Raw genomic sequence first — 27408 nt, 5'->3', positions numbered from 1 at the left:
TCATGCCACCATGGTAATAGTGCTTGCTAATTACTACTACTACTACTTATTATTTCTAAAGCGCTACTAGACGTACGCAGCACAGTACACTTGAACATGAAGAGACAGTTCCTGCTCGACAGAGTACAATCTAATTACGACAGACAAACAGGACAAACAAGAGATAAGGGACTATTAAAGTGAGGATGATAAAATAAGGGTTCTGAACAAGTGAATAAGGGTTAGGAGTTAAAAGCAGCATCAGAAAGGTGGGCTTTTAGCTTAGATTTGAAGACAGCCAGAAATGGAGCTTGACGGACCGGCTCAGGAAGTCTATTCCAGGCATGTGGTGCGGCAAGATAAAAGGAACGGAGTCTGGAGTTAGCAGTGGAGGAGAAGGGTGCAGATAAGAAAGATTTACTCAGTGAACGGAGTTCCCGGGGAGGAGTGTAGGCAGAGATGAGAGTGGAGAGGTACTGAGGAGCTGCAGAGTGAATGCACTTATAGGTCAATAAGAGGAGTTTGAACTGTATGCGGAAACGGATAGGAAGCCAGTGAAGTGACTTGAGGAGAGGGCTAATATCAGCATAACTGCTTAATGGGGCCCCTTTCCTGTTTTACTGCCATTAGCTTTGCCCTGTTGCTTGTTGGAAAATAATGACTCAGCTTTGTTGTACAAGCATTACTTCTTAATTACATTATTAATTAAACCAGATCAAAGTCTAATTGTGTTTAATTGTCCATCTTGGAATCACACTGGGTGGTAATGTCTTCACTCTCCATTTCCAACTGGACCTATCATAAAACTAAGCTATGCCCAACCTAGGGAATAGAGTTGCCCCATGCGATCATATGTTGAATCTAGAGTGCCACAATTATTGGAGGGACTGCACACAGCTCCCTGCGTGGTTAAAAAGCATACTTCTCACTGAGCAAAAGGATATCCGAGTAGAGGTTATTTTCATTGCTCCAGAGAAGCGTTATGGAGCATACTGAAGAAACCAGGAGGAGGCCTTTGAGAGGACCAATCAGTCTTTTGCATTGAGTGTCACATGTATGATTATCTCCCAATTGGTGAGGTGTCATATGTGTGTGCCCGATGCAAAGAGCTCCTAGCTCTCAGAGAACGTGTCCGTTCTCTAGAGGCTAGAGTAGCAGACTTGATGGAGCTGAGGGAGACAGAGAGGTACATAGAGGAGACCTACAGGGATGTTGTAGAGAAGTCCCACCTCCAGTCAGGTAGCCCCTGTGCTACCTTGGAGGAGGGAGGTCTCCTAGAAGGAGAGCATCACCCTGGTGAAGTAGGAAGTACTCCTGTAGCCAGGACCTGCCCACCAGGGGATGTATTATCCTTTCGCACCGAGGATATATCTCCAAATGTTGCCCGGGAGGGAAAGGTTAGGACAGCTGTTGTACTTGGTGATTCGATCATTAGGCATATAGATAGCTGGGTGGCTGGTGGACGTGAGGATCGCCTGGTGACTTGCCTGCCTGGTGCGAAGGTGGCGGACCTCACGCGTCACCTAGATAGGATTTATATAGTGCTGGGGAGGAGACGGCTGTCTTGGTACATGTGGGTACTAATGACATAGGAAAATGTGGGAGAGAGGTTCTGGAAGCAAAATTTAGGCTCTTAGGTAGAAAGCTGAAATCCAGATCCTCCAGGGTAGCATTTTCTGAAATGCTACCTGTGCCACGCGCAGGGCCCAAGAGACAGGCAGAGCTCCAGAGTCTCAATGCGTGGATGAGACGATGGTGCAGGGAGGAGGGCTTAGATTTGTTAGGAACTGGGCAACATTCTGGGGAAGGGGGAGCCTATTCCGAAAGGATGGGCTCCATCTTAACCAGAGTGGGACCAGGCTGCTGGCATCGGCGTTTAAGAAGGAGATAGAGCAGCTTTTAAACTAGAAATGGGGGGAAGGCCGACAGTCGCTCAAAAGAGCATGGTTCGGGATAAGGTATCTTTCAAAGATATCACCATAACAGGGAAGATAGAGTATCCTGATAGTGAGGTTGCAAAAGAGATTGTAGTAGATCGGGTATCTGTAAATAACAATAAAAATCAGACAAAAGATTGCCAATTAATACTGTCAAGTACTAAGCATGATGTACTTATGAACAACAACATAGTTTGAAATGTCTATATGCGAATGCCAGGAGCCTAAGAAATAAGATGGGGGAGTTGGAATATATTGCACTAAATGAAAAATTAGATATAATAGGCATCTCTGAGACCTGGTGAAGGAGGATAACCAGTGGGACACTGTCATACCGGGGTACAAATTATATCGTAGTGATAGGGTGAATCGGATTGGTGGAGGGGTAGCATTGTATATTAACGAGAGCCTTGAATCAAATAGATTGAAAATTCTGCAGGAAACAAAACACTCCTTGGAATCACTGTGGATTGAAATTCCATGTGCAAAGGGGAAAAGGATAGTGATAGGAGTGTACTACCGTCCGCCTGGCCAGGACGAACAGACGGATGCGGAAATGTTAAAGGAAATCAGGGACGCAAACAAACTGGGCAACACAATAATAATGGGGATTTCAATTACCCGCATATAGACTGGGTTAATGTAACATCTGTACACGCAAGGGACATAGGATTTCTTGATGAAATCAAGGACAGCTTCATGGAACAGCTAGTTCAGGAGCCGACAAGAGAAGGAAAAATACTAGACTTAGTCCTTAGTGGTGCTCATGATCTAGTGCAGGGGGTAACGATACGAGGGCCGCTTGATAACAGTGATCATAATATGATCGGTTTTGATATTGGCATTGAAGGAAGTGAAACTAGGAAATCAAGTACGCTAGCGTTTAACTATAGAAAAGGTGATTACGACAAAATGAGAAAAATGGTGAAAAAAAGACTGAAAGGAGCAGCTCGCAGAGTAAAAAACTTGCATCAGGCGTGGATGCTGTTTAAAAACACCATCCTGGAGGTTCAGGACAATATATTCCACGTATTAGAAAAAAGGGAAAAAAGACTAAACGTCAGCCGGCGTGGCTAAACAGTAAGATAAAGGAAATCATTAGAGCCAAAAAAACAATCCTTCAGAAAGTGGAGAAGAGAACCAACTGAAAGTAACAGGATAGATCATAAGGAATGCCAAGCCAAATGCAAAGCGGAGATAAGGAGGGCAAAAAAAGGACTTTGAGAAGAAATTAGCGTTGGAAGCAAAAATACATAGTAAAAATTTTTTTAGATACATTAAAAGCAGGAAACCGGCCAAAGAATCGGTTGGGCCGCTGGACGAAAATGGTGTTAAAGGGGCGATCAAGGAGGACAAAGCCGTAGCGGAGAAATTAAATGAATTCTTTGCTTCGGTCTTCACCGAGGAGGATTTGGGGGGGACACTGGTGCCGGAAAGAATATTTGAAGCGGGGGAGTCGGAGAAACTAAACAAATTCTCTGTAACCTTGGAGGATGTAATGGGTCAGTTCAGCAAGCTGAAGAGTAGTAAATCACCGGGACCTGATGGTATTCATCCCAGAGTATTAATAGAACTAAAAAATGAACTTGCAGAGCTACTGTTAGAAATATGCAATCTGTCCCTAAAATCGAGTGTAGTACCGGAAGACTGGAGGGTAGCCAATGTTACTCCGATTTTTAAGAAGGGTTCCAGAGGAGATCCGGGAAATTATAGACCGGTAAGTCTGACGTCGGTGCCGGGCAAGATGGTGGAGGCTATTATTAAGAATAAAATTGCAGAGCATATACAAAAACATGGACTGATGAGACAAAGTCAGCACGGATTTAGTGAAGGGAAGTCTTGCCTCACCAATCTAATGCATTTTTTTTGAGGGGGTAAGCAAACATGTGGACAATGGGGAGCCGGTTGATATTGTATATCTGGATTTTCAGAAGGCGTTTGACAAAGTGCCGCACGAAAGACTCCTGAAGAAATTGCAGAGTCATGGAATCGGAGGTAGGGTATTATTATGGATTAAGAACTGGTTGAAAGATAGGAAGCAGAGAGTAGGATTGCGTGGCCAGTATTCTCAGTGGAGGAGGGTAGTTAGTGGGGTCCCGCAGGGGTCTGTGCTGGGTCCGTTGCTTTTTAATGTATTTATAAATGACCTAGAGATGGGAATAACTAGTGAGGTAATTAAATTCGCCGATGACACAAAATTATTCAGGGTCGTCAAGTCGCAGGAGGAATGTGAACGATTACAGGAGGACCTTGCGAGACTGGGAGAATGGGCGTGCAAGTGGCAGATGAAGTTCAATGTTGACAAGTGCAAAGTGATGCATGTGGGTAAGAGGAACCCGAATTATAGCTACGTCTTGCAAGGTTCCGCGTTAGGAGTTACGGATCAAGAAAGGGATCTGGGTGTCGTCGTCGATGATACGCTGAAACCTTCTGCTCAGTGTGCTGCTGCGGCTAGGAAAGCGAATAGAATGTTGGGTGTTATTAGGAAGGGTATGGAGTCCAGGTGTGCGGATGTTATAATTTCGTTGTATCGCTCCATGGTGCGACCGCACCTGGAGTATTGTGTTCAGTACTGGTCTCCGTATCTCAAAAAAGATATAGTAGAATTGGAAAAGGTACAGCGAAGGGCGACGAAAATGATAGTGGGGATGGGACGACTTTCCTATGAAGAGAGGCTGAGAAGGCTAGGGCTTTTCAGCTTGGAGAAGAGACGGCTGAGGGGAGATATGATAGAAGTGTATAAAATAATGAGTGGAATGGATCGGGTGGATGTGGAGCGACTGTTCACGCTATCCAAAAATACTAGGACTAGAGGGCATGAGTTGAAGCTACAGTGTGGTAAATTTAAAACGAATCGGAGAAAATTTTTCTTCACCCAACGTGTAATTAGACTCTGGAATTCGTTGCCGGAGAACGTGGTACGGGCGGTTAGCTTGACGGAGTTTAAAAAGGGGTTAGATAGATTCCTAAAGGACAAGTCCATAGACCGCTATTAAATGGACTTGGAAAAATTCCGCATTTTTAGGTATAACTTGTCTGGAATGTTTTTACGTTTGGGGAGCGTGCCAGGTGCCCTTGACCTGGATTGGCCACTGTCGGTGACAGGATGCTGGGCTAGATGGACCTTTGGTCTTTCCCAGTATGGCACTACTTATGTACTTATGTACTTATGAAGGGCTGCTCAGGGGCCAGATAGACAGATAGTCCTGTGTTAGCTAAACTCTGAGAGGCTATCATGAAAAAAATCAATCCAAATCAATTACACTTGAATTATCATCATAGAAATCTACTGTAATGCCTGTAGTTCTAATCCATAAGGGATGTGGCCTGGATGACTTCCAAACTGCATACGGGTTTAGTTTTTTGTTTTGTAAATTTGAAGATTCTCAAGTCTTAATCTGTGACCTAAAGCCTCCCACTTATAGTCTCCTAGGACCAAATGAGTGTGGTATCCTTCCTAACAACATATGAAAGCTGAATTAGATCCTTAATAAAAGTTGTTTTTATTGAAGATAAGTTAAATTTCTCAAGCATCATCAATCACTTTTAGAAGTAAAACTAACTCTCAAAGATTCAGAATTAATTTAGGGAAATTTGACTACTGGGAATCTCAGTGTGAATGTCACATGTGCTATCGATGTTGATCTGTTGCTGGAAAATAAATCAGATAGTTGCAACTATCTGGGCTAGAAGAATTTTTAGGTAATCCTGAAGTCCAACTCAAACACTCAACCAAACAAGTCATGAACACTTGAGCTATCCTGGGCCCTTCCTAGACCACAATACACATGGAAAACACCTTCACGCATCACATCAGTTGATTTAAACTTAATAACTCCAAATAAGTTGACCAAAATTGTAATAACCACACTCTGTAAGCCACTTTGAGTCTGCAAATAGGTGGGAAAATGTGGGATACAAATGCAATAAATAAATAAATACCTTGTTTCAAACTGAATTTCATGCACGGGTTCATAGTGCAAAGTTTTGCCAATAAGATATGATATTGGATAAAACTTTTCACCCTCACTGAACAGGCGCCATAATGCCTAGGGGGAGGAGGTGCAACTTCAACCCTCAGAGAGCCATAAACAGGTCTGATTTTTGGACATACACAATGAATAAGAATGAGGGATGCAGGGAGGCATGCGCTGCTTCCACTGTATACATATATGTCTCATACATGTTCATTGTGGATATCCTGAAAATTAAACAAGTCTGTGACTCTTGAGGACCACAGTAGATCAAATCTGCATAGTGACCAGGACACCCCAATAAAAAACACATGTGTTATTGCATATTACATCTCATAACTCAGTTGTGGCATGTATTCTATAGCTGAATGTATAATATATACAAAAGTTACTTTTTCATAAAGCTATTGAAAAAAGCACAGTACTGTAACTGGTTGAAGTGACACTTTATAAAAGTAACAATTGTTTAATGATTCAATTTCAACATACAATAAAACTAAAATGACCCCCCCCCCCCCCCACAGAAATAACATGGGAAACTAAACAAACAAAATTATTTTGCCTGCATACCCCTAACAGTTAAAGCAAAACATCTGCCTTTGTTAGCCTTATAAAACTATTCCCTACCCAACCAGGCTCCAGCTTTGTTTAAATGGATTGACAGCTGCTAACATTCTAATCTCTCTATAAAAACCAGAGACAGTATTTTCCTCCTCTCCCTCCCGATACTGTAACATGAATGAAGACTGGCTGAGCTCCATAACACTGCAGACTTCTCAGTAGTATTATGAGACTTGATATCCAGCTGCAGTATGTATCTTATCTAACATGGGAGCCTTGAGTATTAGAGCTACAAGAATCACACTCACATGGCAATTGAGACAGTATCATTTATTTTTGTACAAATTTTAGTGGGCTACAAAAGGCTTTTAAATTGCTGGGACTTGAAGACCTACTTGCTTTTGGTTCAGCAGCTTTCCTCTGTTCCTTTGGGTTTCCAGCTCAAACAGAACTAGGCTCCATTATGTTATAGCAACATGAGCCTTCGTTCATAGCCACCCAGAGTTCTGCCCTGTGTCACAGACCCCTCCACGAGTAGCCCATTCACTGCAATAACTATCCTTGACTGGGGGCCTACAGAGGCTAGCTAATGTGGGTCCTAAGTCCACCGAACAGGTCACCATTTTGTGTATTTTCTGAGACTTCTTCTCCTCAGGCAGTATGAACAGGATTGTATTAACCACCTATAGGTATCCCCACCCCTTGGTACCCTTTCCCCATTCTCCAGCTGCACCACTGACCCTCTCTAGCAGCCAAACTGCTTCCTGGGGCAAAAAACAAACAGAATAAAGGCATGGAGCCATGTCAGTGTGCACCACTGATGACTTAATTGGTTCTGCATCTTTTGATATGACTTCCTATTTGTTGAGGGATGAGACTGGAAGAGCCACCATGATTCTCAAACTTTATGCTGGTACCCCTCCCCCCCCCCCCCCCCCCCCCCCCCCCCCAGGAAGCTGAAATGAGGGAAGGAAGATAGGGTCAGAGTGGCCTCTGTGTTCAGGCTTTCTTTCACTTGTGTGCCCATATTATGCTGGACCTGGGAAATCTACACCCTTTGCCCATAGGTAAAAGTGACCCTGTGCATAACCACCATCTCTACAGCATCCCAGCCCAGGGAGCAGCTGCAATGGATCATACCCAAATCTTCTGCATGGCAGTGCACAGAATTGCCAGGCCAGCAAAAGTTTGTTTGGGCTTACTTTTTTTTTTTTCTTCCTTACAATTAGAAGAAAAAAAAATGCTATGGTGTGTGAGCTCAGCCCATAACATTCTTTATGAGCCTGGTAATTACTGACTGGACCAGATTTTCTTCTTCTTCATGATCACTGGGTGCACTGGGTGCATTTTATAAGGTGGGCAAGGTCCTGAATTTTGTAACATTTTTCATCAATTTCCTCATATTCCTATTTTTCCCCTAATTAGATTAGTGATCACAACCAAGAAGTCTCTCCTGCCTGTTTAGGCATAGTTTTAATTTGTGAGCATGACTCAAAATGGTTGTACCTACCTCAAATCAGAGCAGGATTTTAAAAGCATTTCTGAAGGCTGTACCACTATATACCACTGTGAAATGTACCATCAGTTACCCAGTTGGTGCTCAGACTGTGCGCTTGGCCTGACACTTGCTCTTATGTTACTTTTTAGAAGGTAGAGAAGACAGTGGAATACCTATACTCAGAAGTAAAGACTCTACTGGATACGATCACAGACACAGCGCAGAGTCCTCCTCTGCCCACGGGAATCCCAATCCTTGATATCTTTGATGATGGTATGTATATTTTGGCTAGTCTCCTACTAACTTATACTGGCATATTTTCTTAAGATAATATTTTTACAGAAAGGATATTGATCAAAGGTATTCACATGGATAAACATCAGCTAACACAGGTAAATTGGGCGTTTAGGGGTAGCATTCCCAGGGGAGTGTTTTGGATAGGATCAGAAGAGTTTATAGATTATAATCCTCAAAAAAGAATGCACATAGATGATACAGACTCCATCAAACGGGATGTCCAGGGTAGGCATCCCTGTTATGTAAGCACTAAAAACTCCACTTGGCTCTGAGACATATGAGCTGTACTTTACTGGCTTAAGATAATTGCAAATAAATCCACCATGACTGTTACCCCCAGTGATCCACAATGGCACAGCGTTATGGCCTTCAGAAAAATTCTCAGGGCTATCATGTAATCCCCCCCCCCCCCAAAAAAAAAACTAGATATTTTCAATACGTAGGCAGCAGCGTAATGACGTAATGACACTGGAGCTGATATTGAATGGTGGCTGACAGCAGTTAGTCACAAGAGATTCAGAGCCTGATGCACAAAGCTTACTGTGGTTGCAATGTTTGTTTTAGACCAGTTGGAGCTGGTCTAAAGCAAATGTTATGTAGTGTCTAATGCACAAAGGGGTTTTGCGTGGCTTTAACCTCAGTTTGCGAGAACCCCATGCAAATGTATTACAACAAGCTTATTAGTATTGCAATGAGCATTGCGTGCAATGCACAGAAAGGAGCACCTACCTTTTAAGTGTAAAATTTTCTGACAGGTCTGGAGCTGTCGGTAGTTTGAGGGCAACATGAGAACAAGCTCTGCACAAGAATTACAAAAGGCTTCTGCTCCATTCATGAGTACGAGGATAATAATCCGCCTCAAATCTGACAGATTTAAGTGCTAATAGTGCTTTAGGAGATACCGGGCACATTTTTGACAGGCTTAAACCCTCGTATATTAGTTCCCACTGCTTCATCTTGAATCAGGGAGCCTGAGGAATGGAAGTCTACATTTTCCATCTATTGCCCAGGATACCATGCGAGGGTAGAAACAGCGGTATTCTGGCAGCAGGGTAGGGAAATTGCCCAGTACATGTGTAGAAAGAACATGGACACTTTCCTAGAGACTGTTCTGCACATGTGCTAGGTACTTTCCCTACCAAGCCGCGTGCAGAATTTACGTGCATCTGATTTGCATGCAATTCCCCTTTGAGCATTGGTTTGTTGTTTGCAAAACGGTAAGTTTGACTGCGACTGCCCTGATGTCTGTGCATCGGGGCCTCAGTGCCAGTACCCAGATATCAGTCACCATATTCAGACTGCTAACTGGACAGTGACAACCTTTTTGCTATCTTAACTGTATCCAGTTTGCTATCTGCTGATAACCACTGGTTCCACCCAAGCTCCACCTATGGGCTAGCCAGACTCTGCCTAGAGAGCGCTGAGGCAGTTGGAGGAAATATTTAGAGCCAGATGCACTAAAGTCGTCGTTAGAGTCGTTCCCTACCAAATTCCATAGCAAATCGGCAGGGAACGGCAATGCATCAAAAAAGGGAATGCAAATGAGCTGCTCGTTGCAGCTCACTTACATTCTCTAATCCCTCGTAAAACAGTCAGAGAATCGGCCAGTAGAACATACGCAGAGCAGCCAAGCGTTATGATTTGCATTCTGTTTTCGTTAGCTGCTACCGTGATCGGGAAATGGCGTTTAGTGCGTGCCAGGGTTTACTACTTGCTCGTTAAGGGCTCGTTAAGTTTAGCGCATCTGGCCCTTAGTAGCAATATCCAGTTACTCCCGCTGACTATCCCTCTCACCAATGCTTGTACGATTAGCAGCATCTGCTAAGTAGATAAATGCCATTTAATAATGACCCCACTGTTCCTAATAAACAATGTTTGTATATGTGAATACAGACAGAGGAGAGTAACAGCAGGAAGTATATATATGATGCCCAAATTTGGGTGCCGATCAAAGATGTCATATTTGCTTTTTAAAAAAAAGGTTTGTCAGTGTTTTTCTCCACTGAAATTTTGGATTTAGGTCAAAACCGGCCCAGACCTTTAATAAATCCATCCCCACATATTCACTTTCCACTTGATTTTTAAAACAAAAAGGCTACTAAAATGGCACTTAAGCAGCTATCCAGCGGTATTCAGCTTAACGATAGCCGGTTATATTGTGCAATATAACCAGCTATCTTCCAATTTTCAAAACCGGAGCGGCCATATTTGGCTGCCACAATAGCTAGAATAACTTTGGGTGGGCTGACTTGGCCACTTAAAGTTGGCCCGGCCAAAGTTAACCCAGATATTCAATGGCGGTGACTGGAAACGGCCTGGCATTGAATATCCAGGTTTAGCAGGAGACAGCTTGGTTATCTCCCACAGCCTGAATATCGGGCAGTTTATGTATTTGTGCTTTTGTTGTAGTTGTAATAAAGTGGTGTGGTAGTTGTGTACCTGTATTAAAAAAAAAATTCAGAGGAGCAGGCAGTGGTGGCCATAACAGCACACGGATGGATTTAATCTTGCAGGTTTTCCCTTAGCAGGAAGTTTCTGGAGGCACCACATGCCAGATCAGGGCCGGCCCACGGCAAGATGCCGCCTGAGGCAGAGCTTGCATGTCTTCCCCGCCCCCCCCCCCTCTTTACCTGGTCACAGTGACTTCCAAGCTCGGCAACGGCAGGAATTCCAATACGCTGCCCTCCCGCCGCCAGCACCCGCCTCTTCCCTTTACTGTGAAATAGGAAGTTACTTCAGGCGGCCACCGTAAAGGGAAGAGGTGGGTGGCGGTGGCGGCAGGGCAGCATATGGGAATTGCTGCTGCTATCGGGCTTGGAAAGTCACCATGACAAGGTAAAACGCTGCAAAGCCAGCACCCCGAGATGCTGCTCCTAAAGCGTGCTGCCTGAGTCCCCCCTCAGGTGGCCTAATGGTCGGACTTGCCCCTGTGCCAGATATTCAAAAGGGTTTAATCAGGCAGGAGAGGCTCCTGCCCAGTGAAATCCCACTGAGCTGGCCATTCATTAATATTCAGCAACAATTAAGCGGGTACAGCCACTGAATATTGCCTCCGACCTCCATGGCACCGTCCAGTTGGTGAGGCAGACGAGGCTGGCACTTGGGCAGAGCCGGTACTTAACCAGTTAAGTGGATAAAGTTAGGACAGCAGAAAGCCTATCTTAACTTTATCCACTGAGCTGACCGAGCATCGATCTGAATATTGGATGGTCCCTGGTTTACTTCGCGGTGACTGCAAATATTCAATTCCGGAGCACAAACATGGCCCAGCATTGAATATCTTAATCTAAAAACCATTGACTGCTGTGGGCTGAATATTACTTCTTCATGAAAATAATCATTCGCTCAACACGGTTTGGCGTGCTACCTATCCTGCAGCCAGGTTATTCTTATTTCCCAGTTCTGAGGGAGAACACACTTCATGTCCCCTAATCGTCACCACTTCTCTCAACACTTGGCCCAGTTTGAGAACCTCTGCCCATGTCTAGTCTAATGTATAATGAATGACATTAATTTTACAGTAATTTCATTTGTCTGTTGAGTTGATCTTATTTGTTTTACAGATTCAAGCTGAACATCTGGAAATTTACTACCAATTTGGATTTTGTTTCACTTTATCTGTAGTAACAGTTGCACTTTTTTGTATGAATTAAATAGTTTTTATTTTAATAAACTATCCTCGAGTCCAAATGTAATGGAGTAATGCAAACCTGAAATGTTGTTCAGTAGTGAAATGGTGCATTTGAATTGTTGAAAGGGAAGAATGAGAATCTAGGATTTAGGTTTCACATCTTTGTGCCAAGTAGTGCAAAACATCACAAGCAAAACTTGATACTGTAAGTTAACAGGTTATGTGACAACTAGATTACAGACAGAAAGCACCAAAATCCTAATGTAAAATGTCTAAGTGGGCCTGACCTTCCAAAACATTTCCTGCCTGGTTAAATCATACTGAGGGGATATTGAATGACACATAACTGGGCAGTGCTGCTAAATATCATCCCCCTGATTACACACTGCGTTGAGCTGCAGCAGTCTTGGAAGTTGTGCCCCGCACAACTAACAGCACAATCAGAACCACTTAAATAGCAGTTCTAACTCTGCCCGCTTAGCTATGTGGGTACGACCCTGAAGAACAGCTGGACCCATATAACGTCTGGGCATCACTACTTTCCCAGATAGTCAAAGCAGGTGCCTGGACATGGTTCAGCACTGGACTGAGGTCTAACTTAGCCGGCAATAATCATCATTTAAAAATACTCACTGCCACTGGCTAAAAATTGACCCCTGTTTTTAAGCAAAGGTATTTCTCACTTCCCTGTGCTGTATGATATAACACACTGTCAAACTACCACCTCCCCTTCATCAACACCCTGCCCCAAGAAAACTGCAGCAAAATGCTTTGAGATAACTAATCATTGCTGCATTTCTCTCACTGCCAATAGTTGTGCATACTGTTTTGACTTGATAAAATCTGAATTTTTGACGGGCACAATTTTCAGCTCTATGAGAATAGTGGTTGAATATTGGTGCCATGCTTATGGGACAGGGCTTGCGCTCTGCGTTGGTTGAATCCAGTTCAGACTTCAGTTCTGGTAGAATGAAATCCCATTGTGCTGGGATTCTAATTTGTATATGAAGGAGCTGCCCTGGGCCCTCCCTGCTCCCCTAGGTAGTGTGGGGATAATCAAGCAAGAGTAGAGGCTGACCAAAGGATGAATCCAACGCTGGAGACAGTGCTTAAAAGACTCTTTACTGTGCAAAAGACACTCAAGTGAAGATACTGGACAGACCAGCCTTCCCCGATGGAATCTGCCTTCGGGCAGCTTTGTTTGCATGGTATATCTTTTTGAGTGGATGCCTTCGGGCAGCTTTGTTTGCATAGTATATCTCTTTGAATATGAACGAGACCCCGAGGCAGGCATTTTTTTGACGCCGAAACACGGACCGTGTCGGGTGTTCCTATTCAAGTAATCAATAAAGAATTTTTTAAGCACCGTCTCCAGCATTGGTTTCGTCCTTTGGTCAGCCTCTACTCTTACTTGATTGGATGATTTGATGTAGAGTTTCTTCCTGTTTTGCTGTTCCTAGTGTGGGAATAAGCCAGGTCCTCCACTAACTTGTGTCCCAAAACAGCTGATTCTTTCCTTGTCTGCCACTATGAATGACCTCAGCACTACTCCTACAAATACAAGCTCTGGCTGTTACTAAACATAACAAGGCAACGAGAGTGCCAACAGCAAGGTGCCTGCAAGGATACAGGATTGATCTTTGGAAATCCAACATACTCAGAACTGTCAAGTCAGAAGAAATGCTGCATCCACCCAAACAGCAGATGGAGCTCAGTACACTGAAAGACAAAACAGCACTTTGACCACATGAGATTAACCCCCACCCTTAAACACTAGTTTATTACTTTCTTTACTTTGAAAGAACACTCACAAAGTTTGAGTGCCATTTTTGCTCAAACAGTGCTTCCTAGGGCAATAGTTCTTGTTGTGAAGGACAGGACAGAGGACTTGTAGGTGGATCCCATCACAGCACTCCAACTGGGAAAGCCAAACCCAGGCCAGTCTGGTTGAAGAATGTTACATCTACTCCATGCAAAGGAAAGACTCTACAATGTTCATCTTATCAAAGGACATGCAGTTTTTCAACATGCTTGATATAAAAATACACAAAGACATGGTTTCAAATAGATCTAGCTGGATTGAATTTAAAGGTAATAAACAGAAATAAAACAAAAGAAAGGAAAAGATGATACCTTTTATTATTGGATAAACAATACATTTTTGACAAGCTTTCAAAAAGCACAGCTCTTAAGATCAGATTTAAGCAAAAAGATGACAATATCAAAATATATATATATAGTAAAAACTTTTCCAAGACTTTAGTGATGGGTTGCCACCAATTTTAAGGCGATGATGATCTATTTTGGAACATTTTGCAGTGCTGTGAAAACTAGCACATAAAACAGCATTTTACATACACAAGTGGGTGTTTAAAAAATTTCCCCAACTACTTACACAGAGAAAAGTAGGTTCTCAGAAACCACAGCACATATATTTATGCAACATGGGGGTAATTCTGTAATGTAGGCACCAACATTCATGCATATAAATGTTCAGAATACTAGTCTATAAATATGTGCATATCTACATAAGGCTAGATTCTATAATGACATCTGAAATGAAGTGTGCTAATATACTGTAAAGGGCACTCTGTATGGCACAATCTTTACAGAATACTAGCTTACCGCACATCGCTTTGGATGTGAGCATTTTCTGCCCACCAAAGGCTGGTGCCCAACTGATGGCAGTGAGGTGGGCAAATGCAGGTACTTCTATTAACATCACACCTAATTTCCGGTAATGCCCTTAATCCACCCATGCCCCTTCCATGGTCACACTCCCTTTGGAGTTGCACACTATAAAATTTAGGTATGCATGTTATAAAATAGGATGTAGGGCAGATCTGCACACAACTCCTAATTATTGCCAAGTGCTCGTTAACACCAATTATTGATTGTTGGCACCTAATTAGCTAATGGATGACCTATACTGAATTCTGAGGATAGTGTTTATTTTACAGGTGGGTATGCATATGGACACACTCCAGGTGGAGTGTGGTTGGGGCACATATTTACATGCATAATTTATAGAAGTCTATAAATTACACACGTTTTCACCATCACTTAGGTGCACACATTTCTCCAGCTCTACGGACAGCATTAAGTGCTCATGACTAAGCACATACAGACATATATATCCGGTTACTTTAATATTCTATAAAGGAAAGGCAGAAATTAGGTTTTACCTGATAATTTTCTTTCCATTAGTCCTTCCCACTATTCCAGAACCTGTGGGATAGTTCTGTCTATCAAGCAGCAGGGAGAAATAGAGAACTGAAAACTGAGCTGAGACATATCTCTTGACATCCAGTACAGCTCCTCAGTATCCTATATAATAAAACGCACCTCCAACATTCTGAAGATGACTGCATGGCTGAGGCATTCCTGCTCTCTGTATCCATCTCCTGAATTGACATCACGTACTTCCAGGTTCGTCACAAACAGAAGTGACCAACCACACAAGGTTTCTCGGCTTCAGAATGTTGGAGGTGCATTCTATTAAATAGAATTGGTCAGTTCCTTGAAGCACAGCCAGAGTTCAGCGTCCTGCACAGTAACGCTCAGACATCAGAGAGAGAGGGGGGGCCTGACACCAGAGAGAGGGAGGGAGGTATCTCTGTCACGCACACACTCTCTCTCTCTCACACACTCTCTCTCTCTCACAGTCAATGTCTTTCTCTCTCTCACTCTCACACTGTCTCTCACACACTCTATGTCTCACACTGTATCACATTCACGCTATGTGTCACACAGTCACACACACACTCTCTTGGTCTCATACACTCAGTCTCACAGAGAGTCTGTTTCTCACACACACACTCTCTCGCACACACTGTATCTGTGTGAAACACTCTCTCTCACACTGTGTTTCACATACGCACTTGCACACTCTCATTCTCACATACACACTCTCTCTCTCACAGACACACTCGCACCCAGACTCACTCACTCTCTCTCTCACACACAGTCACTCTCACATACATTCTCTCAAACATACACACTCTGAGGAAAACCTTGCTAGCGCCAGTTTCATTTGTGTCAGAAACGGGCCTTTTTTACTAGTTTACATAAAAAAGCAGTAAGGATAAACTCAGGACAAACACAACAACCTTAACTCGCGGATTTAGCACTAACCAGACGAGCAAAATGTGTGGACTTCTCTATCTCTGGACAACTTATAGAGAACAAGAGATTTCAAGGAAGCACCATGCAAGGTGACAGTCGTTATTTGACCCATTACTTTGAACTGACTAAACATCTCAGAAACCTTGGGTGGGCCTCTGGAATAGTGGGAAGGCCTAATGGAAAGAAAATGATCAGGTAAGACCTAATTTCTCCTTCCATCATGTAGCTTCCCACTATTCCAGAACCTGCAATCCCTAGAGTGGGTGGGATCCTGGCACCACTGTCCTGAAGACTGAAACTCCCAAACTGGCTTCTGAGCGTGCCACAATAACCTCCCTATAGTGTTTGGCAAAGGTATGCAGCATCGACCACGTTGCCACCTTGCAAATATCCGCCAGAAACTGTAAAGTAGTCTCCACCCAGGATGTCACCGAAGTGCCCAGAAGTTTTGCAATGTCACTGCTTGAACTCTCGGCAGCCATTCTGAATCGGTGCTGGGAGCAAGAGAGGTCTACAGCCGCACCGGGCAGGAAAGAGGAGGCTCTTTCCTGCCCCCAAAAAGGCCACTAGACCACCAGGGCACTACAATAAAGTACAGAAGAGGGGAGGGGTAGTAAATGGAGTCATGTGGGTGGAGGGAGGCTGGAAAATTGGAGAGGGGATATACATGGGGCAGAGAGATGGAATCTGTATTTGGGGGGAGGTCAAAGTGACAGGGGGCGGGGTGGGGTGTGACAGGGGGTAGGGTATGTGTCCTCTTTTTCCTTAGGGCAAACATGATAACCCTAGAGACAGGGATTTGAAGACTTCCAGATATGACAATGCAGACTCAAGCCACCTACAAAGATCAACTGGGGATCAGCTGACCAACTGGACCAGGAACAAATTACTCAGAACCAGAGGCTAAAAAGTGTGTCCATCCACCTGCTGCAGATAGAAAATACCGAGCAGCAGGACTGAATGGCCAAGAGAGATATGTCTCAGCTCAGTTTTCAGTTCTCTATCTCCACCTGCTGGATGATGGATACAACTATTCCACAGGTCCTGGAACAATGGGAAGCTACGTAATGGAAAAGGTGCTGCCTTTTCTTTAGAGAATTTGTGCCTATATATAGGTGCAGAGTTAAAGAATTTACCCCCTATTTTCTCAGGTATTCCCGGTGGTGAAGCAGGGGAAAGTTCAGCACCTCTGTGTGTATTTAATAAAATACAGTACATATGCACCAATTTCTAATGGCACATAAGCAGAAAGCTAGTCCTGCTTGGAGCAAAAATAACTGTGTGGGGGCTTTTGTGTAGGCTATTTTAGGAAGGCACAACATATGCACTTTCCTTGCCGAGGGACACTGTTATAAATTACCCTCCACTGTCTTTGTACAGTGTTGCCTACATCTAGTATGTGCTATACAAATCAATAATGATAATTGCCAGATCAAGCTATCTAGTTATCTTTAAATATGGATCTCTGTACATATGCCAACTTTTGGCAGAGTTCACTGTTTCCAGAGTTCCTATAGACAATGCTGTTGATTACATTGCTGATGTAGAATACAACATGGCACAGACATGTAGTGGAACAGTAGCTTAATTGTTAAATCAGTGGACTCTAATTTATATACTTCTGACAACGGACCATAAGAGGTGAGCTTCCATTGAGAAAGTTATCTCATTTTTTGGAAGTAGATGGAACACCTTATATCGTCATCAGTCTTTACAACTATTCTTTTTTCATATGTTTTCAAATATTTTTTACTCCATATATTGTTTTACTCAATTTTTTAATTTGTTTTTCACTTATATACTTTTTTATATTTCACTTTTTTCATTTTTCACTCCCATTTACTTTACTGAAATGCAAGTACTTATCTTTAAAGTTTCTTCCAAAGAAGATATGTGCCAACACGTTTCGCCTATGCTGTTTCAAGGCAGATCCCTTAATTTGTATTGTGGTGAACTATCTTCCTGCTTCCATAACTATCTCAATGGAAGCTCACCTCTGATAGTCTGTTATCAGAAGTATGTAAATTAGAGAATATATTTTGCAGATAGGATTACATTGAATATTCTGCAGTTATTAGATTGATTTTATAATAAGGCCTAATAGATACATAAATCTTGACATTCGGGGAAGCTCCCTGTGATCCTGGGCAAAGTGATCCTCCATTGCCTCAGTTATAAACTTAGGTAGTGAGCCCTCCAGGGACAGAAAAATATCTACTGTACCTGCATACAACTGGCTTTCAGCGGAACCTGAAAAGCGTGTGAGCTAAATCAAAACAAAGTCATCAACTGACCAAATGCAGCATGAAGATCCAGAGATGTATTAAGATACAGAGAGAGGCAGGACTCATCCTTGCAATCCCACTGGACACTTCCACTGCAGTTTAATTTGTAGTGTCAGATTGTATGATACAAAGCAAAAACAAAATATGAGATCCAGAAGGTTGACAGTTTTAATTTTATAATCTGTTTTCCAAAGGCACAAGCCAAGCTACAAATTCAGAGGCAATGCTGGCACTGCTACTGCTGTCTTTTTCGCTATACTGAAGATTGCAATCATCATCCCCAGAAAATAGTGTGTTAGGGATGACAGGCACAAGGCATATCTTTATGGCAAAGTTTAGACAGTTTTACAGCATAGGAATCACACTGTATAAAGGGGAAGCATGATATCTTCCACTACGACATGTATCATGTATAAACAATGTAATACGTAAGTTACTACGCCTGCCCAATTTCAGAATTCATGATAGTCACATGATTGTGCTTGACTGTTCAAAGAGAATAAAAGCAAGCCAAGCAATATCAAGGTGGTCATCTATATTGCAGAGCTTTACTGCAACTGAACACAAAGCAAGACCATTAAAAAGGTGCCTAGGAATTAGCTGAATGGCTATGAAATGCTAAAATTCTGTATAGTGGATGGCCCATTAAAAGAAAGTGATATACATAAAAACTGGACAAATTTCATTCAATCTTTTTTCTTTCTTTTTTTTTTTTTTAAATAAGCTATTTACTGTATGTTTCTCTTTACACATAAAAACTTGCTGCAAAATGGTCAGAAATCTGTTTAATCATTTCCCCCACACAGTTTCAACAGAATCTTCCGGTAATCTCCTGAAGTATCACCCTGGGAACAAGACAACAGTGAGCGAGTTAGACAAGAAAGAGACCTGGTTGTATGATACAGTGTTGCACACAAGCATGCCAAGTGCAGTCCATGTAATTGGGGTTATTTAGCAGACAGCCTATCTTACAGTTTAAATGTAAAACCAAATAAATCTCCTGCCTTCATAACTAGACACTGAACTTTCTCTAGTCTTTGGACAAATCCCTACAATAGTACAAAGTTTACGGAGTAAATCAGCTTTAAGAAATCTTGATATAGTAAAGCTGCCAGCCTAGAGAACTTGGAGACACAGAAATAAAAAGATGTCTGAGGGGAGTGAATGGAAAATATTTTTATTGTTTCCTCTTTTTGTTACTGTTCTGCATTCATTTTTGGCCATGTTGGTTTTAACACTTCTGAAGTAATTTTATAAAGTTTTTCATCACATTAACCCTAGGATTATATAAAGGTCAGCCAAATTTGCGCACCAAACTTTAGGCGAAATCCTGAAATGCATGCGCAACTTAACTAATTACTGACAAAATGGCACCAATTAGGATTTGCACGCGCATCTGGCAGCATGCTATTCTATAACACTGGGCGCCCAAATCCCATAGCACGCAACCCAAAATGGAAATGGCCATGGGAGGGGCATTCTGAAAATGTGTGCAGAGTCGGTGGGGGGAGGCGGGGCTAGTGCTGGGCAGACTTCTACGGCCTGTGCCCTGAAAATGGCAGATACAAATCAAGGTAAGGTATACACAAAAAGTAGCACATATGAGTTTATCTCATTGGGCAGACTGGATGGACCGTGCAGGACTTTTTCTGCCATCATCTACTATGTTACTATGAGGCATATTTTCAAAGCACTTAGCCTTCCAAAGTTCCATAGAAACCTATGGAACTTTGGAAGGCTAAGTGCTTTGAAAATATGCCTCTATGTGTTACAGAATACTGGGGACGTGCGCCAGGAGCTACACTTGGTTTCAGCAGGCGTTCAGTTCTATTCTATAAATGTCACTCCAGCCTGAGAGCCCTTTATAGAATAGTGCGTAACACCGATTCCCGTGCCAGGACTTAACGCTGATTTCTTCTGGTGAGGATTTTTGAGCACCATTTACTGAATCCGGCCCTAAAGGTCTCTTCGAAAATCACTCCATGCATAAAAGTGCCTGCAGTGATGAGATGTAACTGGGTGTAAGAATATTCAGGGGTGCAGTTTGGGCGGAGCAAGGTGGAGTCCTGAAGGTTACAGAGAGATTGTAAAATGTACACCCGTGTGTATATTTCAGCCATGCACATTTACACTAGCTCCTGACACATTTTAATCTGTGAATTAAATGTTTTCGCAATGCTATTTTAGAGAGACAAGTGGAGAGGCATTTTCAAAGGGGCATCCAAGTCTGAATCGGGACGTCCAAGTCAGAAAGTCCTAAACAGACCTCCACCTTGAATATATTTTCAAGCAAGATACAACCTGTTTGAAAATACGTGAGATGGACGTCCACTTTCTGGAAACGTCCAACACGAGCACCCACTTTACAAACTGAAATGTCCAAATTTTGAATTGAGGATAACAAGGGACATGGACATTTATATAGCATCGTTCTTAGAAAATGGCCACACAGACATCTATGTAGAGCAGAGGGTCAGCCTAGTGCAGTGGACTGTAAACCAAAGGACCCAGGTTCAAATCTCACTTTAATTCTTATTTTGTAATTCTGAGCCTCCAGGAACAGAAAAATACCTACTGAACCTGAATGTATACCACTTCAGTAGCCTTTAGACTTGCTTATGTCTTAGATATTTAGATACAGTAGGTATTTTTATGTTTCTGGAGAGCTCACAATTACAAAATAAGAGTTAAAGTGGGATTTGAATCTGGATCTCTCGATTTCATTGCACTAACCACTAGGCTACTCCTCAGACCTTCATGCTCTATTAAGAATGCCCTTAAGCTATGATAAGAGTCTGGTATACCCTTCTGATTTCACTTTCAGGAGAAGGAGCGGGAACAGCAACCAATGGGGGGACTAAACAGGTGTCATGTCTTAATCCCTCCAGTGGGCAGCTGCTCTATCAGAGCAACCCTCTGTAATCTGGACGTTCCTGAAATAGATCTAACTAAGGATGCACTTTTTAGACATAGACATTTCTTCCCCTTCAGTAATCGTCGTCGGATGTCCAGATTTCAGGCCTTCCCTAGTCTCACCCAGAACACACCACCTTGCTATTTCCATGTAGTGCAGTGTTGGACATTCCTATTCTGCCTTTGCAAAATTGGGATTTGGATGTTTCAAGCATATGGACACCCATTTCGGCGTTTTGCATTGTCCATATGCTTTGAAAATGAGCGCCATAGGTGCCTTTATCTAATAGCCTTAATATAGGCACCACTTGGACTCCCAACCTAGGTAGCTTGTTATAAAAATGATCATTTAAACGCACATTGCCATCAGGAAGGGAAATCAGGATCCCGGTAGGAAATTCCAGAACGTATAAGTAGTATTCAAAAGACCAGTTAAGTAATAAACTAATCAACCAAATGACTTTCCAGAGAAATATTTTAATTACATTTCTCTAGAAGATCATTTGAGTAATTTTATTTTCCATTGCTAAACAGGCTACAATGAACAAATAAACAGCTACAATACGAGGCTATTCTGTGTCTTTAGTGTCAATTATGCCAGAGGTTCTCAACTCAGTCCTCAGGGCACACATAGCCAGTCAGGTTTTCAAGATATCCACCACGAATATGTATGAGATAGATTTGCATACCAAGGAGGCAGTGCCTGCAAATCTCTATCATACATATTCATTGTGGATATCCTTAAAACCTGACTGGTTTGGGTGCTCCCAGAGGGCTGGGTTGAGAAGCACTGAATTATGGAGTCTAATATTCACATGCACTGTGCTGCATTAGAAATCTACCCAGTCCAGGACCAGTGTCAAGTGCTATCCTGTGAGATACGCACAGAGGACAGGGTGTGCATCCACGGTCTAGACCCATGAGGCTACAAGATTCATTACATTTCTTAACTGAATATATTTATTCAACCAGCACGTCACAGAGCTGTGTCTATGAGACTGTTTCTTTTCTACTAGCCAACGCTGTTATTGATAGACATAATTTGGTTACCTATCAGCTTCCTGCCAGGACCACCGAGAGGGATGGGGTGGGGGCAAAATTCCCCGGGCCTGGCCTCCAAGGGGGGGGTCTGACTCTCCCCTGTTGTTATCGGGAACCGGTCCCGGCACACTGAAGCAAGTGAGAGACCGACCATGGTGCCGGGCCCCCTGCGTCACTGCGTCTGCTCCTATCCGGAATCCAAGGGGGGCCCGGCACCGGGATCATCTAGTGGCAGCCCGAGAGTGAGTGAGGGGGCAGCAGCGGCGGCTGTGTCCCAAGTGGTGGGGCCCCGGAAGCTGTGTCCCAAGTGGTGGGGCCCCGGAAGCTGTGTCCCAAGTGGGGGGGGGGGGGGGGGGTTGCAGTTGTGTCCCAAGGGGGGGGGGGAGAGGCCCGGCAGCCCTGCCCCGGGCCCGGCTTTGTCTCTCGGCAGCCCTGCTTTCTGCTTTGTGCCAGTGAAAGTATCAGCTGGACTTCAGTTTAAAGAAAGGATGGATACTTACTGTTATGTCTGTGTACAATGACTTTCCATACAACCTCTTGTATTCAGATCGAATATTCAGCAAATCCACCTCACTGCGAGACACCATAATCCGGACTAAAGTCTTATCTTTCGTTCCTGCTCCCTAAAGGGTCAACAAGAACAAGAATTTAAACTCCATTTGAAAAGATAAGGGTAGGCCACAAGATTAGAGTCTATACCTTTACTATAATTGTATGCTGTTATCCAAGAAGTCTGATCACATGTCCTCTGTTCTTTTAGAGCAACATTGACTCCCTATCTCCTGCCAGATTAGGTTCAAAACATTGATGCTAGCTCACGGAGCATATTATATGGGTATCCCAATGTACCTAACATCCTTATCTATATTGTCCACAGTGTTTCCTAAAGTCCTCAAGCCGACTACTTGATGACCCTCTCATTGGCAAAATTAAGGCTAGACACTTAAGCAATACTACATTCAGCAGCCCAGCCCTGGCCTTATGAACTGCTCTACCAGCAGATCTAATGCTAGAGAGCTCTTAAAAGAAATGTTAAACTGGTGTGAAGACCTAGCAGCTTTTCAACCAGGCCTTTGCCATATTTCAGTGAGTGGCAGGCTGGTTCTCTATTCCTTTGTTATCTGTCAGTTGCACGTTATTGTTACTTTTGTTTTCTTTTTCAGGATGCTTATGATGTCTTATGCATTTACACCTCTTGATTGTGTTCTCATGTTATTTTTTTTCCCCAAAACTACATCAGTATTCCACACCCCTATCTTTCTTTAAAACGAGGTCTATCATTTATCAATTTGTTCATACAATTCTTGTACCATCTCCTTTACATCACACTCATTTTTAAACCACTTTATTGTTATTTTTTTCACATTTTTTTAAATAAAATGTATATTTTTATATATTTACAAATTTATATGTTCATATTTATGTCCGTGCTTATATATTTGTAATATAGCTGTGACCCCTAAGAGATGCATACAGCCGAAACACAAACAGACAGTGTTGGGTCCAGGTGACGTTTGTGACTTTTTAAAAGGAGAATAAACCTTTTGGAAGACTATTGATTCCTGCTCGTTCTTTGGAACATTCCTCCACCCTGCATGCTGATCTAACAAATAACTCCAAATACATAAAGAAATACATTTGTATGGAAGATGTGTTCCTCCTCATATTCGTCAAAAACCAATTTTGTGCCCTTACTGGAGTCTGGCAGCATGATGTTATATCACACTGGTTCTCAAGCTGAGACAGAAGGCCAAAGCAAAGACCATCCTCCACTCATGATTCAGACTTCATATTTGATTTTAGACAAAATGCCTGTATAGAGACAGGCACAATGCAAACTGCCCCTTAGAAAAGTTAAGCAAAGCTGATACATGCTTTGACTGTTTATGAAAATGAAACCGAAAATAAAATTTGGCTACAACTGAAAGATTAAGATGTTTACTGTTAACACACATCTCCATGATTTCAAAAGTATAAAGTATCTGAATACAATATCATCCACCTGTAAGGAAGAGAGAGTGATAGATGAATAGTAATTAGGTACTTTGTGGTTACTTAGTTACTAACAGCAATAATTTTACATTGCCACCATTTGGAAGATTATGAATTCATTGCAGCGATTTCTTATAAAAGGATTTAAAAAAAAATTTATCCCATGGAAGCAGACAAATTAATTGTAAAAATATAGCTGCTATATGAGTACATGCTGACTTTATTCATATAGGTATTTATGTGATATGAGATGTATTGTGTGTTGGAATAATGTATTGTATTTTACATGCATTGCCTGTCACCAATTTTTTCTCTGTGATTACTCTGTGACCTCTGATGTGAATTACTTAGAGAGGTCACAACCATGCAACTTCCTGTGGGGGTTAGACACAGCACATGGAGCTCATGATCTCTCCCAAGCTGAGAGGATCTATGGTGGTGTGAGCATCCATTACCATCTAAGCACATGGAAAGAGCTGATAATCCAAATGTATAGTATTATGTATATATAAGCCTGTCTGATTATAATCTAACTACAAACTGTGAGTAAACAGATGTTTTGTTACTTCAACTTTAAAGTGACTCAGCAGTGAATTATTCTGGGGTGTATGAGAGAGATGAAGAAAAGAAATTAACATTTCTAAAGCTGAAGCTGTGTGTATAAAAATCTGCTAATTATTTACTACAAATAATCCAACAAAAGGGTTATGGGCCCAGGGCCAGGAATTGAAAAAGGAGAAATATTACCAGGCAGTGAAAAAAAGCCACATTTTTCTCTTAAGTTTTAAAAGAAAGATTCAGTCTGTCTCTCTCTCCCCCCACACAACAGACAGAAGGCTAAGAAAATGGCTGAGGGAGGAAATTCACCATTTTTCTACTCTCTCAAGGTGCCTAAATTAACTGAATTTAATTATCAGCAGTGGGAACTAAGATTCATATGTCTCCTTCAAGCAAAGAAATTAAATATATGCTTAGACCAAAACAGAACAGCTGAAAATATGGCTGAATGGGACAATGCAAACTATTATGTGAAGTGCATGTTTTTGGAAGCTCTCTCAGAGAAACAAGCCATATTAGTGGAGGCAAAAGATACAGTGAAGGACATTTTACATAAACTGAGAACTATGTATGCAACTACATATGCAAAACAGCAACCAATTTGGTTGGCAGAGTTGAATGAAACCAAATTAAGGGATAAAAGTAAGTGTAATGATCACATTATGCATCTTATGTCTTCATTTCAAAAGTTAGAACTTTCTGGAATTCCCATGTGTGATGCATTGAAAAGAGCATTTCTTTTTACCTCACTATCAAAGAAGTTTGATGTTTTTAGGTCTGTAAATGAAGCCATTGAAGGGCAATCTTTTGAACAGGCAGCATCAAAACTGAGGCAGGAATGCATAATTAATGATTCTGAGGAGAAGTGTTCTCAAAGTCAGTCAGAGAGAAATGAAACAAATTTCTTGGCAAAGAACAGAGGAAGGCGGAGCTATGGGAAAACTCCACCCAAGGGCAAGCTGATTTGCTACTCATGTGGAAAGGAGGGACATGTATCTAAATGGTGTAAGGAAACACAAAACACTCCCTCTAGCTCACCTAAGCCAATGGAACAAAAGAATTCTCCAACCAGGAAATGTATGAAAGACAATGATAAACATAAGGGCTTTCTAATGGCAGAAAAATCTTTGACTATGGTAAATAATAATTCAAATGAAAGTACTTGGATTTTGGATTCGGGGAGCACATGCCATTTAACCAATTGTAAGGATTTCTTTCAGGAAATGTGTCCAGAAGAAGGTATTCTTAAAACTGCAAACACAGGGACTGCTAAGATCCAAGCAAAAGGCATTGGATTCTTAAAATGCAAAGTGTCTAATGAAGTTAAAGAAATTCCTGTAAGTGATGTCTTGTATATTCCCCAAGCAGTTTGCAATATGCTTAGTGTATCTACATTAGATAAGAAGGGATTTGTGATTCATTTTGAAAACAGTAAGTGCACAATCTCTAAAAATGATGAAGTGTATGCTGAAGCTTTTATGCATAATGATGTTTATAAACTGAGCATTTCAGGTGAAGCCTCACATATGGCGCAAGTAAGGAAGAATGATGGTAAATGTAGTCTGGAAATCTGGCATCGCCGCCTGGGACATCGTGATTTTAAGGTGATCCAGGATCTTTACAGTAAGCAACTAGCCACCGGCATTCAGATACGTGTAGATACTGGTAAAATGGAGAAATGCATAGACTGTGTTACTCAAAAAGGTGTGAGACCCTCATTTCCTGCATACACAGGAAATAGGAGTAATAAAGTACTGGACTTAATACACAGTGACTTATGTGGACCGTTTAATATCCCATCATTGGGAAATAACAGATTTGTGCTAATATTCTTGGATGATTTCTCTAGATACTGTGTGGCCTATTTGCTGAAAGAAAAAAGTCAAGTCACAGACATGCTGAAGAAATACGTAGCCATGGTGAGCAATAAATTTGAAAGAAAACCAAAGGTTCTTCAGACCGACAATGGTGAGTTCACTTCACAAAGCATGCGCACATTTCTAGAACAAGAAGGCATTCAGCATATCACAACAGTAGCTTATACACCAGAGCAAAATTCTGTTGCAGAGAGAAAATTTAGGTCACTTGTGGAAATGACCAGATGTATGCTGTCAGATAGCAATCTCCCTAAAAGACTATGGGGGGAAGCCATTCTCACAGCAGTGTACCTACAAAACAGAATGCCAACTAAAGGCGCTGAGCGCACACCACATGAGACATGGCATGGTAGGAAGCCAAACCTGTCACACATAAGAACATTTGGAAGTACAGCATATGCTCATGTACCAAAGCAAAGAAGGCATAAGCTGGATTCCACAACAGAAAGGGGCATTTTAGTTGGCTATGCTCCAGGACACAAAGGATATAGAATTTTGAATCTGAAAACTGGCATTGTTGGCATAAGACATGTTACATATTTTGATGAAAACAAAAGGGTTGATAAAGGCTGGATTATCCCAGATGAGCCTTATCATCCAGAATATGAAACTAGAACCATAATAGACATGCCAGTGTATATAAATGCCATACCAAGGCAGATGTCTGAAAGCAACTCATCTGTATCTAACGAGGAACAGGCAGAGGAAGCAGACACAGAAAGGATCATTGAAGGAGACAG

At 42.1% G+C, this 27408-nt stretch overlaps 2 protein-coding genes across 3 annotated transcripts in view; one reads left to right on the top strand and one right to left on the bottom strand.

Moving 5' to 3' along the window:
• LOC115471170 (placenta-specific protein 9-like) overlaps positions 1–11922 on the top strand; it is a 39044-nt gene extending 27122 nt beyond the window's left edge. Inside the window, exons 3-4 of the mRNA XM_030204871.1 lie at positions 8099–8222; positions 11810–11922. Coding sequence (XP_030060731.1) covers positions 8099–8222; positions 11810–11820 — 135 coding nt within the window. The 3' untranslated portion in view covers positions 11821–11922. The remainder of the gene's footprint in view (positions 1–8098; positions 8223–11809) is intronic.
• A 6524-nt stretch (positions 11923–18446) lies between these two features.
• The window catches only part of ANXA11 (annexin A11), a 133963-nt gene continuing 125001 nt past the window's right edge, over positions 18447–27408 (bottom strand). For both annotated transcript variants that reach the window (XM_030203245.1, XM_030203246.1), the window contains exons 14-15: positions 22742–22864; positions 18447–19132 (exon numbers count right to left, since the gene is read on the bottom strand). In XM_030203245.1, coding sequence (XP_030059105.1) covers positions 19073–19132; positions 22742–22864 — 183 coding nt within the window. In that variant the 3' untranslated portion in view covers positions 18447–19072. The remainder of the gene's footprint in view (positions 19133–22741; positions 22865–27408) is intronic.

Source organism: Microcaecilia unicolor, chromosome 5, assembly GCF_901765095.1.
Source record: "Microcaecilia unicolor chromosome 5, aMicUni1.1, whole genome shotgun sequence".
NCBI lineage: Eukaryota > Metazoa > Chordata > Amphibia > Gymnophiona > Siphonopidae > Microcaecilia > Microcaecilia unicolor.
Note: the sequence above shows the minus strand (reverse complement) of the source record. Positions and strands in the feature narration are given on the sequence as shown.